Raw genomic sequence first — 19,052 nt, forward strand, 5'->3', positions numbered from 1 at the left:
TTTGATGAAAATTGCTAGAATAGTTTCAAAAGAAAAGGTACTATTTAGATAAAAAAAACAAAAGATGAAATGCTCTTTTAATATTGTTTTTTACTAATAAAAAAAAACAAAGGCTCCTTTTTAATTTTTACCCATGCATTTATCATGATATTTGTGACTAACTCATTTCCTAAGTTAATAAGTTGAGACATTGATAAATTAGTTCAATGTTTTCTAAATTACCAATAATAGCATTAAAAAATCTATCACCAATATGACACTAATTATAACTTTTTTTATTTAATTGATAATTTATTTTACAATATCATTACTAAATAATGCAATAATGATAAATTTTTTATAATAATATTATCATTACAAATATTTCGAGTGACATGTTTAATATTAGTCGAACCTTTTGCTTTTGGACATGGACTAGACTCTTAAGAAGAAACATACTTCCACTTTAACAGTCGAGATGAACAATAACTACTACACATCAAAACAAGCTATTCTGCTATTGATCTCAAGTTTGGTTTATGTATCCCAAATGCACATCATGATCAGGTTCGCAAAAGAGTGGCACGGCCGAGAACATCTTCGTCTCCCTTTCCCGGTTTCTACAAGGTAATCAGAACAATGACTCGTCGATATTGCACTATGTATAATAAACATATCATCTCAACTTGTGGGTTTTAAGTCCTAACAGATCCACTAGTTTCCACATGCGTCTTCGAGATGATATCCTTCAGGCCCGTTGTGATGGTTTCATAAAACTGGAATTATGTTAAGAACAGAAGAACGAAAGTGTTAGAATGAAGCAAAGGTCTTTGATCTAATCGAAATGTGTAAACTAGCAATTCATGGGCATCTTGCACTTCACCTTGTGAAACTCGAATGTGTCTCCCTTCGACTTGCGAAGCTCCACCATATGCAATGAGGGTGCTACTTCAAAAACCTTGGAGATGCACACATTTTAGTTTCTAGATACATAATCTCAAAGAAGATACATTAGCTTTCAACTGCCTTACTTCGGTCGCGATAGCTAAATGCCCTTTCCTCCCAGGTTTTTCTCCTTCAAGCTTTATCTGAGATGCAAGAGAAATATGTTGGTAACAACCTTTGTAAGAAACAACAACAAACACTATCGCTGCCGCGACATCAAGAGCAAGGGAATAATGAGCCAATGGAAGAACCAAGTAAAGTTGTTTTTCCAAACACAAAGGTCCGAAAAAAATGAAACCAAGAGGTAGACGGAAAGGAGGAGCAAACCTTGTAATTATGTTTCTTGACACTAAATCCCAGAGGTTTTGCTGCTGATTCAATTTTCGAAAGTATCTCATCTGCAGGGAGCTTTGACGTAAATCTTATTTCACGCTCGACATGGCCCTGTCACAATGAAGGTTTGCATCCGTAATAATACTATCAGTTATATGATAATCATAAGTATAACAAATTGATACTGTAAAACAGAGGTACAGGAAAGAGGGAGCTGAGAACCTGTCGCCAAATTTTACATGATTTGCGCAAAGCAAATGCCATTCTTGGAATAAAGAAATAGTATTTACTATGTACAACTATGAAAGGGGCAACTTTATGGCAAAGAAATGCATCAGTTAACTAAGATGAGATCTAGCATCTGTTGGTTTACAAGACTAGTTTTGGAGAAATGTTACAAACTACAAAGTGCATTATCATCTTACGAGAATAGAGTATGATATATATAAAACATGAAGTAGCATGCATAAATAATCCTAGAATCCAATCCGTTTTTTTTTTTTGGAATTGGAGAAGTGCTAATTTTCAAGAATATGTTGGAAATCCTTTATTATAATCATTCACGCCTTAAACATATTTTGATGCTAGAAAGTTGCATAGGTTGGCCGTTGCATAAGGATTACATTACCCCCAATTTCTACAAAATACAAGATGCTCTGACCATGGAACAAAGGGTAAGCAACAATAATGTCTTCCTAATCAGGAGCAATAATGTCTTCCTAATCAGGAACAAATTCTCATCTTTTATATAACACATTGGACGAACAATAATTCTGGAATTACTCACCATTTGCTTGTCGAAAAGTGTGCCAAGGTTAAAACCCTGAGACTTAGAGATGAGCTCAAAGGCATTCATTGCGACTGGCTTTTCTTCATGTCTCTCAACAACCATATCCGATAGCTCCTGCACAAATAAGTAATTATAAAATTATTTGAAACCAGATCTATGGATCTAAGTTTCAAGTTGAACTTATGTAAAAGACCGTATCATCAATAATGTTATGAAAATTGTCACTTTTTACGCAACTATATTCCACTTATTGCTCCTGAATAGTGTTTTACTTAATTTTTTAGTTCTAGATTATACATGTATATCTTAGCATTCTCATTTTTACGGATTGATTTCTTTTCCCAACACCCTAATTCTTTGATTATACAATAAATTGTACATGGAAAACTTCCCTTTTAGCCTAAGGGTCACAAAAAAGATAAAACTCCTCCCTGTTTCACCCACACTTTTCCTATTAATGATATCTTTCTCATCATCTCATCCGTGAATGATAATCAACATGCTTGGCTCTTACAACATCACCATCCGTTCATAAAGTCAAGCATGCGTCTTGGATGTTGTCTTTCATTCATCCCCTTGTTTTTGCCGAATTTGGTGGTATTCACTTTGAAGTCAACTTTTGAAAAAGATCACAGCAGACGGAGTTGATCTAAGAGATCATAAGGAATTGGGAAATGATAGCCAATAGTAATTTTGTTCACACCCCAACTACCGATGCACAAGCATCAAGAACCATCTTTTCCAATAAATAAGCAAGGTTGGGATGACGCAAGGGCTCTCAGAATAGGCCCTTACTGATATATTCTCCACCTGTCTTTGCAGCTATGTTCTTCTACACTCATCCAATATACAACTTTGATGAGAATAGAAGAGCAGGGAAAGAAGTCAATGCAATGCTAAATATCCCTCACGGGAGTAACTAGGAGCTATCTCGACAGAGACAAGATCTACAAATTTCTTTGAGAGTGGTTGTACTTAATGGGGACGGTTAGCAGCTGACTCATTGTTGTATAAAAGAAGAAGAGCAAAGGTAGAATTTTTTTACTACCCTTTAAAACTTGATTCTGAAGAGCAAATTTTGCCCCTCCTTTTGATAATTCAGACATCCCTACAAGCTTAAAAGGTACTAATTCAATGTTAACACTATCTTTTGTGAAAGAATTAGTGTGGAAGATAGCCATCGTGGAGAGTTCTCCTGTTAAATTGTTAAGGTCTTCCAAGAAGTAGATGGCAAGCATCCATGGAGAACATATCACCATAGACCACATCTTGTGTTTGTCACCAATAGAGAAATTGAACAAGGCAACCTTACCTTGCTTTCTCTATTCTTATCCAGCCAAATGAGTTTTTAAGGCCTTGGATGATTCTTCACCATTCTGGTTGAAACAACATCGTCAAAGCTTTCATTGTCGATGATGATGCCACAAACCTTTCCATGAGAGGTACACTATGGAAAATAATACAACGCGACCAATAGGGATCATCCTCCATACATTGGACGCTCAAGTTTTGAAACAAGGAGCTGACCTTGACCTACATAGATGATATCCTCCTTTGTTTTTGTTTGGATAACATGTTCTTCTCCATACTTAGTTTCTTCATCAATAAGGGCAATGGTATATTGATTTGAACAATCCACTGTAAAACATCAATGATCATGGCACTTAAAACATTGACCAGAGCTAGTTTCTAATGGCAATACCTCCTCGTTGCTTTGTGGTTTCTTTAAACACGTCAATTGTGAGGATACATAAGGTTCTGTGGGAATAACACCAACCTGGTTGAAAGAACTCCCTTGAATTGAATGCGGTTGAAGGTCAATTTGACGACAACAATAGAAGTCCAATAAGGCTGTAGCTGCACAACATTTGATAGTTCTAAATGTAAGCCACCTAGAAAATGAGTAATGATTTGCTTCTCAAGTTCTTCCACATATCACTTCAAAACATAAGATGCTCAAATCCAGCTGTATATTCTTCCACAGATTTGGCTTGTTGTCTAAATTGAGGAACTTAAGATATGCATCTTGCTTATAGGCTGCTGGCAAAAACTTCTTTAAGTCCATCTTGTCCCATGTTTTGATCCACTGTTTTCCTTCATTCTCTATGCCTTTGTAAGATTATCCCACCAAATGGAAGCATATTTCTTGAGATTGATGGCTATGTTCCTCACCATCCAATTCTCATGAATGTTCCTATAGTCAAACACTTGCTCCAAAGTGTTTAGTCAATCAATAAATTCATCAAGATACAGCATACTTTCAATTTTAGAATAAAACCTTAATGCTAAAATCATAATTGGCATCCCGAGTCTGCCTATACCATGAAGATGAGCCGACTCACAAGATGGTTCAAAACGATTATTATGAAAACCATTAATAACCTCTTCAACCTCTAGATCTCATTTTCATTATTTGAGGAGGTTCATCATGTCATCTCATCAAAGTCGTAGCTCAAGTTGTTGAATTTGTCTTCACAATTCAGCAATTTCCACTTCACAAAGACCATGCTCATGTGCCACTATTGATTAGGCATTTTTGTGCACAATGATCAACCATAATTGAGCTTTGATACCATAAGATGTTGAGGCAAACCATGAACTCGGGATCTAAAAAAGCATAATAGGGGACTAAATACTCTCAAGATCCTAAGAGATATAGGCTAAGAATCACCACTCTCAAATTGAAAGTAGAGAAAACTTACCACTCGAAAGAGATAGAGAGATACCGAGAAGAACTTCACTCTAAGAAATAACTTGTATATTGCTCTAGAACCTTGCACCTTCATTTGAACTCTTATTTATAAAACCTCCTGGGACAACTCTTCAAGTAGGCATTTAATACGACTTTAAGTCTTTCAAACATTCTGTTAAGTATGACTCTTGGTAACCATCAAACACCTTCAAAATGAAAAATCTATTCTTTAATCACCCTCGGAGACTCCACTACTACATAAGTCAAAACATTTGACTTTCCTCCTCTTTGATTGTCGTATCATTTTTCCTTCCTTGCCGTGTCATCAATCTTCATAAACTAATCACTTAGCATGATATCAAATGAAAATAATGTATATCAAGGAGGTCTATCTTCAAATCATTGATGACTTCATCTAGTACTCACCTAAAAGCATGAGACTTAAAACTACCCCTTGAACCAAACCTATAATTGTAGGAAAATCATCTGTTGCACACTAGATAGCTCTAACCATGCACATCATTTATCATATCAATATAATTAATAGATACTTTTTCATCCTGTAAAATTGACCATAGTAATTATCCAAAAACTATCATAAGCTTGGGGCCTATATGATTATCAAAATGACAAAAAAATACCCTTGACTCATTGAAGATGTCATCTACATCGTCAAGATTAATATCAGCTGTTTCAAAGTGGGGTGGCTGATAATCCTTCTTAAACCAATCATTCTCAATAACTTGTTGAATTGTTATGCGCTGCAAAAAAATTTGTCCCATATCAGGAACACCCAATATTTTCAATACCAACGTTTCAGATTAATCAAACAATTTTCTCGAGCTGGTCAAGCTTTTAGGCACAAAAAAAAAACTCACAGTTAAAGGGTCTGGATCTAAAATCCTCTGAATCAATTTCTTGGCACTTGTCGAAAACCAGGGCGGACAGGAGAAGTCAGCTTTGAAGATCTGTGAGAACTCCATAATAGAGACTGGTAAGTTTGTCCAAAGAATACCAGAACCATTATTTAGCTAGAATGTTGAAAATTAAGATAGTTTTACAGTATCTTACCTTTTTGTATAATGACATTAGGTTGGAATCTTCGAAAGGCAAAAATCCTGCCATGAGGATGTAAAGGATTACGCCACACGACCATAAATCTGCCTTGGCTCCATCATAACCTTTGTGCTTGACAACCTATGGAGAATAGATAAAATCATAGAAAATTGATCCATGATACTGATGCAATGAATCCACTAAAAATACCTCAGGTGCAACATAATTTGGAGTACCACATGTAGTGTAAAGTTTTCCATCCTCCTACAATGGCAAAGTAACTGAGTTCAATAGACATTGTTTCATTAATTTTCCAATTATTTGCTCCACATCATCCCTTCTCACACTTCAACAATTTACTTGCAAGAAGTGTGTTTGAACAAATAGAAAGGCATAATTACCTTTCTCCAAAGAAAAACAAATGGTTATCTAATATGTATGCATAGTCTGTAAATAGGGAACAATATAACCAACAATAAGACATCTCTCAAACTGTCAACATTGTAATAGTTCATAGTAAAACACAACGTATACAAACTACATTGATATTAAGTAACGAACTTACATGAACTTGCTGAGGTAATGCACTGAGTCCAAAATCTGTGATCTTAAGAGTACCATTGGCATCCAACAAGAGATTCTCAGGCTGTTATTATCAGTTCTAAGTAAGACACCATAATTAAATAAATTATATTATTTATTTATTAAGCACACTATTGATACTCAACCTTAAGATCCCGATGAAAAACTCCTTTACTATGGCAATAATCTACAGCATTAATTAGTTGTTGAAAGTATTTTCTAGCTTCATCCTCCTTTAATTTTCCATTACGAGCCTAGAACAAGAAAATTACAAATTAGCAAAAGAAAACAAGTGATAAGGATATCCTTCACTGCTTTCTCCCTAAGAATACAATTGCATGCTAGAATAACTCTTTCTTACAATCTTGTCAAAGAGTTCGCCCCCAGTCACAAATTCCATGACTATGTATATCTTTGTCTTGCTAGCCATCACCTACAACACAAGATTTGAGCAGTCAGCACTAGCTCTCTCTTAATTATATAAGAGCAGCATGGAAGGTAGAACATTTCAGATTATAGACTATATATATATAAGCTGAAATGGAAAAAAGTAGATAGAAAATTTGAAAGACTGGTCCATTTGAGGAAGTTTTGCATCAGCAAATATAAACAGATTAAAATTCTAGGTAGATATTTGAACAAACTATATTTTCCTACTAGATTTGTCATCGGAGAGAAACTAAACGAAGAGGTGATTCCCAAATAAATGCCATAAGTGAAAATTGTAGCCAAATGCTTTGCTTCACCTCATACATCCGTATGACATTCGGATGTCTGATCAGTTTCATTGTTGAGATCTCACGTTTTATCTGCATATAAAAATAACAGATGGTTTAGCTTATCTACAAGGGTATCAGGAACTTTCCGATATGGTATCCAAAGCAAATACATCAGTTCGGAGAGCCAAAACAGTAAGAATATCATATGATGATAAGTATCATTACTAACTGCTCAGTGAATGGCCACTCCACTTATAAAGCATGAAAAATACAAGAAAAAAGTTTCGTCAAAGAGACAGAACCAAGATTACAAGTTGAATATAGAGAATTTACGTCCATGCAAATCATCAGGAAAGAGTAAGCAGCAATATCGCATTTTTCCTGACCTGACCGACCATCTTATGCCGCAAGATCTTTTCTTTGTCGAGAATCTTGATGGCGACGCCCTCCCCTGTCTCCACGCTCTTGGCAAACTTCACCTTGGCGAAGGTCCCCACGCCGAGCGTCCGGCCTAGCTCGTACTTCCCAACCCTCGTCATCCTCCCCACCGAAGCCATTCTTCCTCCCCTTCTCTTCCCACTCAACCCCCACCAAAAAAACGGCAGACGGCAACAGGAAATTCCCAAATCCGCCGCCTCCCCGGAAGTCAAGATCTCTTCTTGTTACAGGGCTGCCACGCCTGCGACTTCCCTTTGACAACGTTCATCGCAGCCGCGCGAATAAGTCTGGCCGAGCTGCGGGGAGATTGCTCTCCGGCGGACATGCTACGGGAGGGGAAGGAGTGGAAGAGGAGCGATGCGGTGCGGGGTTTGGATATGGGAAGAGACGAGAAAAACGGGATTTTTAATGGGAAAAGAGATGGAAAGTGGCCCATAGGAGAAGTCAAAAACAGGGAACGCTGATGTTGGGAAATTTGTCAAAAAAAGGACACTTTTAAAAAGTTATCTCTAATAATATAAAATTATTTTTAAATATTATTGTATTAAAATATTTAATATTAACTTATCAAAATTACTTAAATTTATTAAAATCATTCCAACTTAATCAAATATACGTACGTGCCAAAAGTTACAACAATTATATAATACAGTAATAATTTTGATCACATTTATTAAAAATAAATTTATTTATTTATTTTAATATGTTATAATAATTATAACTGGAACCGCTACACTACACGTGGTCAGTTACTACAGCTCACTTGTAGTGCTACAATAGTCTGAATTTTAGAATAAAAAGTATGATAGATTGTCTTGTTTAATTTTTTCCAAAATCAGACATCTGTTAACAATAATAAAAATAAGAGGGTCATTTTAATTTTTACCCTACTTTTTTTTTTCTCGTGAACTATCTTGCGTCATTCTCAAAATGCACCTAACATTTATTAACTTTTAAAAATATCCTTTCAAAAATTTACTCGACTGATAAATTTTAATTATAAAAAGCTAGTAAACTATAGGTATTTAAAATTACCTAAACATGGGTTAAAAAAAAGGGTCAAATTCACGCTGGTAAATATTAGAATTATATATGATCCGGTGGTGAAAGAGGGGGGGTCTGGTCGTATAGTGGTCAACGATATGTGGAAGTCAAAGTTAAGAGGGGTAGGCCAATGTTCTGACCGACCGGGGAGGTCACCTCGCCGATCGACCGTGATAGCGCCCAGGCCGGCGCGAAGACAGCTCGATCGCAGGTCGGGTTTCCGATGCTCAGGGGTTCTCGTATAAAAGAGTCGATGCGCCGAGCGACACGTCCGCTCGGTCGAGCTACCGAATGACTAAGGATGCATGCCCGTCCAAGTACGCGACCGAGCGGCTCTCCCGCTCGGCCTAGCAACGGACAAGAGACGGAAGAGGACAAAATGGGCAGCTGGCGATATCCTTCTCGAGACATGCGCCGCCGACAGACAGCATGATCGGCAGCCGGACCGGACAAAAGATCGTACGGTGGAAGTTTCCACTGTCGTCTGTCGTGTCGGAGATATGCTCGAACGATTGTGGTATGACATCAGACGTACTTTTCCGACACGTCCATTTTGAGGTATGCTTGGGAAGCGTGCATGCCTCGACGCACGTGCATTCACCTCCCCGGGGACCTATATAAGGACCCCTAGACTTCGACGGAGGTATGCGATATTTTTCACTGTAGCTACAGTCTCGTTATTCTGCTTTCGCTTCTTCTCCCCCTTGCCTGACTTGAGCATCGGAGGGCCGTCACGGGGAACCCCTTCCCGGCTCGGCTTTGCTGCAAGTTCACCGAAGGTCCTTGTCATCTTGGAGGTCATCAGAAGATAGGATAAAGCGTCACGTCCCCAGCGTCTATCGACTCGACTCTCAGACAGGATCAAATTGGCGTCGTCTGTGGGAACGCACCTGAATTCGAGCAAAGAAGATGGAAGGAGCTGGACGAATGCACGTCGTGACGCTCTCTCAAGAGGAGCTCGACGCTCTTATCGAGGCGAGAGCAGCAAAGATAGTGGAGCAGCAACAGCAAAAGGCATTAGCCAAGCGGATGGCGCAGCAGGCGACCTCGGCATCGGGCGGCCGAGCGGCTCAAGAAGATCGACCGGAGCAGTACTCCACTTGGGCACAGAATAAAGGTCAGACCGGCACACCAGGAGACACGCTGCCCGCCCCTATTCCATTCCATCGAGCCTTGTTCCAGACTCCGTCTGAGCTAGCTCAAACCAACCAAGAGTCATCTGATGAAGCCCCCGCCCGGGATGTTAAAAAGGGAAAGGCACCTCAAACCGGGTCATCTCCCGAGCGGATTAATCGCCAATTTTTCGAAGTAATCTTGCAGGACCCGCTCCCGAGGCACTACGCCCACTGGCGATCGGGGAGTACAGTGGCACAACCGGCCCGGACGACCATCTCAGTAAGTTCGACAATGCCGCTACTCTCCATCAATACACCGACAAAGTCAAATGTAGGGTCTTCCTCACCACCTTGTCCGACTCGGCCCAACGTTGGTTCCGAAGACTGCCAGAAGAGTCAATTCGGAGCTTCAAAGACTTCCGAACGGTATTCCTCCACCACTTCGCCAACAGTCGACGCTATCAGAAGACTAGCGTTAGCTTATTTTCCATGAAGCAAGGGTCGAGAGAGAGCCTCCGAGCTTACATCCAGCATTTCAACCAAGCGGCCATGGATATCCCCACAGTCTCATCCAAGACAATGATGCACGTCTTCACTCAGGGCTTAGTCGACGGAGATTTCTTCCGCTCGCTCATCCGAAAGTTGCCCCGCGACTACGACCATATACTGAAGAAGGCAAACGAATATATCAATGTGGAAGAAGCTCAGGCGGCCAGGAGAAAAGAAGCCCCATCCGAGCCTTCAGCACAGGCCGAGCGGAGGTCGTCGGTCAGCCATCAGCCACCAAGAGGACCCCGCGCTGAGGGAACACGCCCTCATCAGGAAACAAGGCCGCACGATGTCCAACATGTGGCAGCCGATCGGCCCAAGCAAAAAGGAAAGGTATGAACTCCCATGTTTTGTTCGCTTCACCAATCAGCAACCCACAACACCCGTGATTGTCGGAGTCTCGGTCCGATTGCTCACCCGGCGCCGAGAAGCTATCGATGTCGATCACCTTCGCCCGATCGATGCCATCAACACCAGAGTACCGGACGACGGGTGGCCAGGGAGTCCCCCGAGCGGCAATATCACCATCAATTGAGGGTCAATCCCCGAGTCTCACAAGAACAAATAGGACCGTCCGCTCGGGAGGAAGAAAATAGGAACAACACTGCTCGGGCCGAGATCAACATCATTGCTGGTGGACCAACGGGCGGCGACTCAAACCGGGCCAGAAAGTCACACGCTCGGCAGCTAAGAATCCATACAGTATGCTGCAGTCAGGAGCGGGCATAGGGCCCTGAGATCAGCTTCGGGCCCAGAGACCTTGAAGGAGTTGAAGTACCACATGAAGACGCACTTATCATCCGAGCGGTAATAGCAAATTACATCATTCATCGCATATTCATTGATACAGGTAGCTCGGTCAACATTATTTTTAAGAAGGCCTTCGATCAACTGCAAATTGACCGAGCCGAGCTACTGCCCATGACAACCCCGTTGTACGGATTTACTGGCAATGAAGTTTTACCGGTGGGGCAAATCCGGTTGGCCATCTCGCTAGGAGAGGAGTCGCTGCGGAGGACGTGGACCACAAACTTCATTGTGGTCGACGCTTCCTCCGCCTACAATGTGATATTGGGGCGACCGACTCTCAATGAGTTCCGAGCGGTCATCTCCACCTTTTGTCAAAAGGTCAAGTTTCCCGTGGAAGACGAGGTGGGAGAAGTCCGAGGAGATCAGCTGGCCGCTCGGCGATGCTATTTGGAAATGATCCGAGCAGAATCGAGATCCGATCGGAAAGCGCTGCGCCTGGAGGTAAACACCATAAATGAAAAGCCTCTGATTTTAGTTTATGAGGAAAAAGAGGAAATGCAGATCCAGACGAGCCGACCGGAGGCCACCACATTCGTTGCATCCGACCTGGAAGCAGGCCGAAAGGAAGAGCTGATCAAGTGCTTGCGGCTCAATCACGACGTCTTTGCATGGTCGGCACATGAGCTACCGGGCATCTCGCCTAGCATCACGCAGCATGAGCTCCACGTCCGGCCAGACGCACGACCCGTGAAGCAGAGGAAAAGGGACTTTAGTGCCGAACAGAACGTCATCATCCGAGCGGAAGTTGAGAAGCTCCTAGAAGTCGGCCATATACGGGAGGTGCAATTCCCGAGTTGGCTAGCGAATGTGGTGTTAGTCTCCAAACCAGGCAACAAGTGGAGGGTCTGCATCGACTTCCGGGATATGAACAAGACGTTCCCAAAGGACTTTTATCCTCTGCCCCGAATCGACCAAATGGTGGATTCCACCGCTAGGTACGAACTGATATGCATGCTGGATGCCTATTAAGGATACCACCAAGACTCGCTCGCCCGAGGAGATCAAGAGAAAGTGAGCTTCATCACGGCGGATGGCACCTACTGCTACAATGTGATGTCGTTCGGACTAAAGAACGTCGGTGCCGCATATTAGCGGCTCATGAATAAGGTGTTCCGGCAGTAAATCGGGCGAAACCTGGAGATATATATTGATGACATACTTATTAAATCGAGTCGAGCGGCCAACCATTGTGTAGATATAGAGGAAACCTTCTAGACGCTGAGGACATACGGAGTCAAGCTAAATCCCCAGAAGTGGCTGTTCGGAGCAAAAAGCGATCGCTTCCTGGGGTACATCGTTATCGAACGGGGCATAGAGGCAAATCCTGACAATGTGAAAGCGCTACAGGACATGCCGCCTCCCAAAAACTTAAGGGAAGTGCAACGCCTTACCGGTCGGATAACGACCTTGTCGCGGTTCATCTCCAAAACGGTCGATCGGAGCTTGCCTTTCTTCAAAATTCTGCGCCGAGCCACCAAGTTCCATTGGGATGAAGAATGCAACCAGACGTTCGAAGAGTTGAAGGTTTATTTAAACTCTTTACCTGTATTAGCTAAGCCGACTATCGGCGAGCCGCTCCACATCTACTTATCCTCGACCAAACATGTTGTTAGCTCGGCGTTAGTACGGTCGGATGGTGAAGAACAGCCAGTGTACTTTCTGAGTCACATTTTAAAGGATGCTGAATCCCGCTACACTGACCTCGAGAAGCTTGCCTTCGCGTTGGTCCTTGTCGCCCGGAGACTTCGGCCTTACTTTCTAGCACACACAATCATCGTCATGACGAACAGCCCTCTGGGAAGAGTACTTCTTAATCCTGAGGCGTCTGGACGATTGATCAAATGGACAACAGAGCTCAGTGAGTTCAACATACAATACCAGCTAGGGATGGCAATGGGGCGGGTCTGGGGCGGGTTTGACCAATCCCAAGACCCGCCCCGCCAATCAAAATTTAGACCCGGACCCGGACCCGCCCCGCCTATTTTTTAGACCCGCCCCGCCCCGACCCACCCGCAAAACCCAACGGGTCTAACCCGTTGGACCCGCCAACCCACCATACATCACAAAAAAAAATAATAATACATATTTAAAGGAAGAACAATTAGAAACCAAAACAAACAAACAAAAATATTCATTACAATACTCAAGTTTGCAACCAAAAATAAAAAAAAATCTATTGGGCAATGTCTGAGTGGTCAGCAATATGCTCCTCATGGTCATCTTCTTCTTCCTCGTCAAGCATGGTTGGACAATTTGATAAATCACTGGCAGTTGAAGTACCTACAAGAATAAATAAAAAAACGGTATAAATTTTGTTATACATAATATTATAAAATATAATAAAAATAGTACTTTTCATATCATTCCACAACCAACGACGAGCACACATCAATGCCTCCAAAGTATCTGGATGAAGCCTACTACGATGAGGACTGACCAATCTTCCACTATCACTAAAAGCAGACTCAGATGCAACTGTTGAAACAGGGATGGCTAAAATATCTCTTGCCATTTTTAGTAAGTTAGGATATTTAACTCCATTTGTCTTCCACCAACTTAGGATGTCAAAATTTTCAGCTCTTGGCAAAACACTTTCTCCTAAATATGTATCCAACTCCGAAGTTTTGGAAACCAAAGTAATAGGATCTGAACTAGCCACAAATTGGTCATACTTATGTAAAGTGGCACTCACACGACCAGAAGCACAAGATGATGATATATTTCCCACAGCCACTGAACTTCTTGCACTCAAGCTATTTTCCCTAGTTTCAGTCCTTGATTGGTAATCCAATAATAAATCATAACAATTTTGACGAATCTCATCTACCTTAAATTGTGATCTTTCACCATAGATCTGTGAAAAGTAAAATTCAACCAATTTCATTTTGTACCTAGGATCTAGAACAGCAGCAACCCCCATCATAATATGGCAAGAATCCCAATATTTTTCATACTTTCCTAACATCTTTTCTGTCATACATTGGATCATGATCTTTGGACTATTCATCCACTCATCTAATTGTAATTTGATATCACATATATTTGGAAAATAAAAATTAGACGTGGGGTAAAGTGTACCAGAGAACATCTCAGTCACCTCATAAAATATTTTCAACTTATCGCAAATTTCAATTGCATGCTCCCAATCTTCATCGGTTGGAACATTCTTATACTGTTTCTCTCGACATTTAAGTCGTGGAAACACATCTCGATAAATTATTGCAGTTTCTAACATCAAAAAAGTAGAATTCCATCGAGTTTTGCAATCGAGAGATAATTTTTTAGTACAATCAATTTGCAATTGACGCACAGTATCTTCAAACTTTTCTACTCTTGAAGGTGAAGCAGTCCAAAATATGATACTATCCCGTATTTTCTCAATTCCATCACTTATAATTTCCAATCCATCTTTGACAATCAAGTTCAAGATATGAGCACAACAACGCATATGAAGTACCTTTCCATTTAGTGTCAAATCTTTCCTTGGGAGCTTCTCTAAAAGAAGACGAAGCATGGCATCATTGGTCGTGCAATTATCAACTGTGATTGTTGACACTTTGCGATCAATATTCCAATCCAAAAAGCACTCAACAAGCTTATCAGCTAGAATCTCAGCTGTATGTGGCGCCGGAATATATATAAACCTGGAAAAAAATTAAATATCATAAATTATTTTCTTGTTTCATATATAAATTCTTAAATACAATTACCTAGAAATAAAATTGAACATACCTCAAGATAACACTTTGTAGTGTCCATGAATCATCAATAAAGTGCCCAGTAACTGCCATGAAACCTTTTTTAGTATTGTTTGATGTCCACATGTCAGTTGTGATTGCAATTCGACACTTAATCTTGCCCAACAATTTGTAGCACTTAGACTTCTCTTCATTGTAAATCTTTAAAATATCACTTTTCAAGGTATTTCTTGATATCATCTTAAAACAAGGTTGGAGGCTAGTAATAAAATCTCGAAACCCCTCATGATCAACAATACCAAGTGCATAATCATGCAAAATGACCATCACAGCAAGCTTATATCTTGAATCCTCTTGGCTGAAAATATGGGTAGTCAAGTCCTGACTTCCACAAGTTTTCTTACTTGCCATGAGACTTTGTCGGATATCCATTTTTCTGAGGCGTTTTTTACAAGTCTTCTCATAATGTTTTAACAAATGTGTAGTTCCATGGCTTGCTGGAGCTTTGAGACGGGCTTTGCAATAGTTACACACTGCGAATTGAATATTTTCGACCATCACTCTCTCAAAGTGGTTCCAAGCCTCTGAAGTGTACTTCCTCTTGCCACTACATTTAGAAATACCATCAACTCTCAAATCATTACCACCACCATCATTCTCAGAAGTGATTTCCAATACATTATTATTTTCTTGAAGATTTATAGATGCTTCTTCAGATTCCATCTACAAATAAATAAATAAAGAATTATAAAAAAAAACTTCCTAAACAGATGATTAAAGAATGAAAAAAAACAAATAAACAAAGAATTATAAAAAAAACTCCCTAAACAGATGATTACAGAATGAAAAAAAACAAATAAACAAAGAATTATAAAAAAACTCCCTAAACAGATGATTACAGAATGAAAAAAGTAAGTACACGAGAAACGTTTAAAAAACTCAACCCTTTAATTAATTTTGTCCCTTGTTCTTGAAAAATAATATATTAAAACACCATAAACAAGAAAGTGAAGTACTTACTTCTGCGGTTTACCCCAATAGTTTCCAAAACAAATCCCTAAAATTGCCCCTCAAAGTTCCAACTCCAGTTTCATCACAAGATCTTCCCCTACCAATTGCAAACACTCGACTTTAGCATGTCGATTCCCTCATTTCCTTGTCAAAGACTCAAAGATGTATATTTGTGGGTGAGAGGAGTAGGGAACGACCAAGAGACTCCAAGACAAAGAGGTGAGGCGGCTGTGGCATGTGGGAATGGCTGAATGGGAAAGGTTGGAACAAATAAAAAATTAGGACATTTAAGGTATTATAGTTATTATATATTTTACATAATATGAAAAGGAAACTGATCCCCGTTATATGGGTTGACAACACATATAATTTATAGGATGGGAAATAGGAAAGTATCAATTTATAGGCTGAATCCGATTGTGGAAGGATGGGAAATAGGAAAGTATTTATAAATAATTCATTATTTTTAAATGTAATGATTAAATTTTTTGAAGCTCGAATCTTCACCACTCACCATCAATATTTGTATGCGCAATTTCTCCGTGTAAATAATTCTATGTACTAAAAAATTATATTATAAATAATAAGTATTAATATACGGGGCGGGTTCGGGGCGGGATTGATCAATTCCAGGACCCGCCCCGGACCCGTCCCTAGACCCGTTGACCGGGTCCTAACCCGCCCCGTAACCCATTTGACCGGGTTTAGACCCGGCCCAAACGGGGTGGGTTTAACACGGGGCCGGGTTTGAACCCGACCCATTGCCATTCCTAATACCAGCCCCAGACAGCCATTAAAGCACAATCATTGGCGGACTTCGTCACCGAGGTACAAAATCCTGAGCCCGAAGCCACTTGGAAGGTGTATGTGGACGGGTCGTCCACACGGCAAGGGAGCGGCATCAGCATTTTGTTAATTTCACCACAAGAAGATCGTATGCATCTGTCCATTCGGTTGGATTACCACGCAACTAACAATGAGATGGAGTATGAGACCCTCATAGCTAGTCTGCAAGTCGCTCGGCACATAGGAGCTGGTAAAGTTCTAATTTACTCAGACTCACAGTTGGCCGCTCAACAGCTCTCGGGAGCCTTCGAAATAAACAACGCAAGGCTGAAGTTGTATGCGGAGGCCTTTGAAAAGCTCAAGGCCGGCTTCGAACAAGTCAGTCTGCAGAAACATGCCCGAGCGGATAACTAAGCGGCGGATGAATTGGCTAAGCTTGCAAGTTCGATCTCACCGATCGTCATCCAACAACCGATCGAGCAGGTATCTTTAGTGGCTCACATTGACAGGATAGAGGGTCTCACGTTTCCAAGCGACTGGAGGACGACCATAGTGGAATTTTTGCGATCCGGAGCTACGTCGTCCGATCGGGAAGAAGCTCAGTTGCTGAGGAAGAGAGCTGGTCGGTTCACCCTCATCGGGGATCAGCTTTACAAAACGGCTTTTTCCAGACCGCTGGTAAAATGTGTCAGCTCGGAAGATACAGAGTGCATTTTATAGGAAATGTATCAAGGATCCTGCGGAGGGCATCCGAGCGGTTGCTCGTTGGCAAGGAAGATTCTGCTAGCCGGGTATTTTTGGTCGACCATCTAGGAAGATACCGCTCCGACCATCGCCACCTGCCTTTCCTGTCAAAAATATCACAATTTCTCCTATCAGCCAACGGAGGAAATGAAGGCGTCTACAGTATCCTGCCCGTTCGACCTGTGGGGCATGGACATTGTGGGACCATTCCCTCTGCCGACCGGGCAGCGGAGGTTTTTACTCATGGCGGTGGGCTATTTCTCCAAATGGGTCGAGGCCGAGCCACTGGCAAAAATAACCGAGCAGATGGTCAAGAAATTCATCTGGCAGCACATAATATGTCGGTTCGGCATCCCCCATCGGCTCGTGTCCGACAATGGGCGGTAGTTTGTCCGCCAGCATCTCCGAGAATGGTGTGAGGAGTACGGCATTCAACAACACTTCACCTCCGTGGCCTACCCGCAAAGCAACGGACAAACCGAAGTCGCTAATCGGGAGATCCTTCAGATTCTTCAAGTTCGGCTCGACCATGTCGGAGGCAGCTGGGTGGACGAGCTCCCAAGCGTATTATGAGCGATCCGCACGACCCCTAAGGAGGGGATGGGGGACACTCCTTTCCACTTGGTGTACGAAGGGGAGGTTGTCATTCCTGTGGAGGTCGGAATAGAATCCGATCGGATGCAACAGTACGACGGGGATAACGTCGAGCGGAGGTAGCTAGAGCTGGACTTGATAGACGACGCGCGAGCCAAAGCAACCGTCCGGTTATTGGCGTACCGGCAAAGAATGAAGCAGAATTACAACAGACGAGTAGTTCCCAGAGCGTTCCAGGACGGCGACCTAGTATGGAAGAAGGTGAGACCGGTCGACGATGTAAGCAAGCTGGAGGCTCCCTGGGCCGGGCCCTTCAGGATCATCAAGAAGCTCCAATCGGGCGCATATTACCTTGAAGATGAAGACGGACGACAGCTAGAACGACCATGGAGCGCTAACCATCTACAACCGTACCGAGCTGGGTGAAAGGTGCGCCAATGTAATTGATTATATGTACTTTCCGTTCTTCGGCTCCCTTTGAATGCAGGAATGAAATCAAAAAACAACGTATGTGCTGAACGGCCAAGCTCCATCAAACCGTCGAGCGGCGACGTTAAACTCTATAGTCGGACCGGCGACTATAAACCCCTCGGCTAGAAGACCGTCGAGCGGCGACGTTAAACTCTAGAGTCGGACTGGCGACTATAAACCTCCCGGCCCGAAGACCGTCGAGCGGCGACGTTAAACTCTATAGTCGGACCGGCGACTATAAACCCCTCGGTCCGAAGACCGTCGAGCGGCGACGTTAAACTCTAGAGTCAGACCAGCGACTATAAACCCCCCAGCCCGAAGACCGTCGGGCGGCAACGTTAAACTCTAAAGTCGGACCGGCGACTACAAACCCCCCGGCACGAAGACCGTCGAGCGGCGACGTTAAACTCTAGAGTCGGACCGGCGACTATAAACCCCCTAACCCGAAGACCGTCGAGCGACGACGTTAAACGCTAGAGTCGGACCGACGACTATAAACCCTCCGGCCCGAAGACCGTCGAGTGTCAACGTTAAACTCTAGAGTCGGACCGGCGACTATAAAACTCCACCTTGCCATCGTTTCAATCTGACAGGTCCTACGGAAAAGTGGTGGGCCTATACTGGATTGTTGAGCAGCGGCTCGGATATCAAAAGACGAGGCTCCCACGAATGCAATAGCGATCAGGGGAACAGATA

The 19,052-nt window shown here is 42.0% G+C and overlaps 2 protein-coding genes across 3 annotated transcripts; one reads left to right on the forward strand and one right to left on the reverse strand.

Annotated features, from left to right (window-relative positions):
• Positions 1–311: 311 nt before the first annotated feature.
• On the reverse strand, positions 312–7,926 carry LOC122018903 (CBL-interacting protein kinase 23-like). Of its 2 annotated transcripts, XM_042576365.1 has the most exons (14): positions 7,483–7,926; positions 7,124–7,186; positions 6,739–6,810; positions 6,524–6,631; positions 6,361–6,441; positions 6,006–6,059; positions 5,811–5,936; positions 5,618–5,707; positions 5,381–5,500; positions 2,045–2,161; positions 1,252–1,368; positions 1,011–1,067; positions 863–937; positions 312–755 (listed from the first exon to the last, which is right to left on the reverse strand). In XM_042576365.1, exons 1-14 carry the CDS (start codon positions 7,651–7,653, stop codon positions 675–677), a joined length of 1,332 nt encoding a protein of 443 aa, XP_042432299.1. In that variant the 5' UTR covers positions 7,654–7,926; the 3' UTR covers positions 312–674. The 2 variants fall into 2 exon arrangements, with proteins under 2 accessions (XP_042432299.1, XP_042432300.1); XM_042576366.1 differs by lacking the exon at positions 5,381–5,500.
• A 3,237-nt stretch (positions 7,927–11,163) lies between these two features.
• On the forward strand, positions 11,164–12,144 carry LOC122019157. Its single transcript, XM_042576652.1, has 2 exons — positions 11,164–11,845; positions 12,023–12,144. Exons 1-2 carry the CDS (start codon positions 11,164–11,166, stop codon positions 12,142–12,144), a joined length of 804 nt encoding a protein of 267 aa, XP_042432586.1.
• The last annotated feature ends 6,908 nt before the right edge of the window (positions 12,145–19,052 follow it).

Source organism: Zingiber officinale, chromosome 9A (assembly GCF_018446385.1).
Source record: "Zingiber officinale cultivar Zhangliang chromosome 9A, Zo_v1.1, whole genome shotgun sequence".
Classification (NCBI taxonomy): Eukaryota; Viridiplantae; Streptophyta; class Magnoliopsida; order Zingiberales; family Zingiberaceae; genus Zingiber; species Zingiber officinale.

Bases quoted from the DNA above. Each gene is read 5' to 3' on its own strand.
- LOC122018903 (XM_042576365.1), bottom strand. From the start codon at position 7,653: ATGGCTTCGGTGGGGAGGATGACGAGGGTTGGGAAGTACGAGCTAGGC. The intron at 6,060-6,360 runs GTAAGTTCGTTA...TTGCCATTGTAG, and splicing joins CATTACCTCAGCAAGTTCAT to GAGGATGGAAAACTTTACAC. The intron at 756-862 runs GTGAAGTGCAAG...ACATAATTCCAG, and splicing joins ACACATTCGAGTTTCACAAG to TTTTATGAAACCATCACAAC.
- LOC122019157 (XM_042576652.1), top strand. From the start codon at position 11,164: ATGACAACCCCGTTGTACGGATTTACTGGCAATGAAGTTTTACCGGTG. The intron at 11,846-12,022 runs GTTGGCTAGCGA...ATGCCTATTAAG, and splicing joins ACGGGAGGTGCAATTCCCGA to GATACCACCAAGACTCGCTC.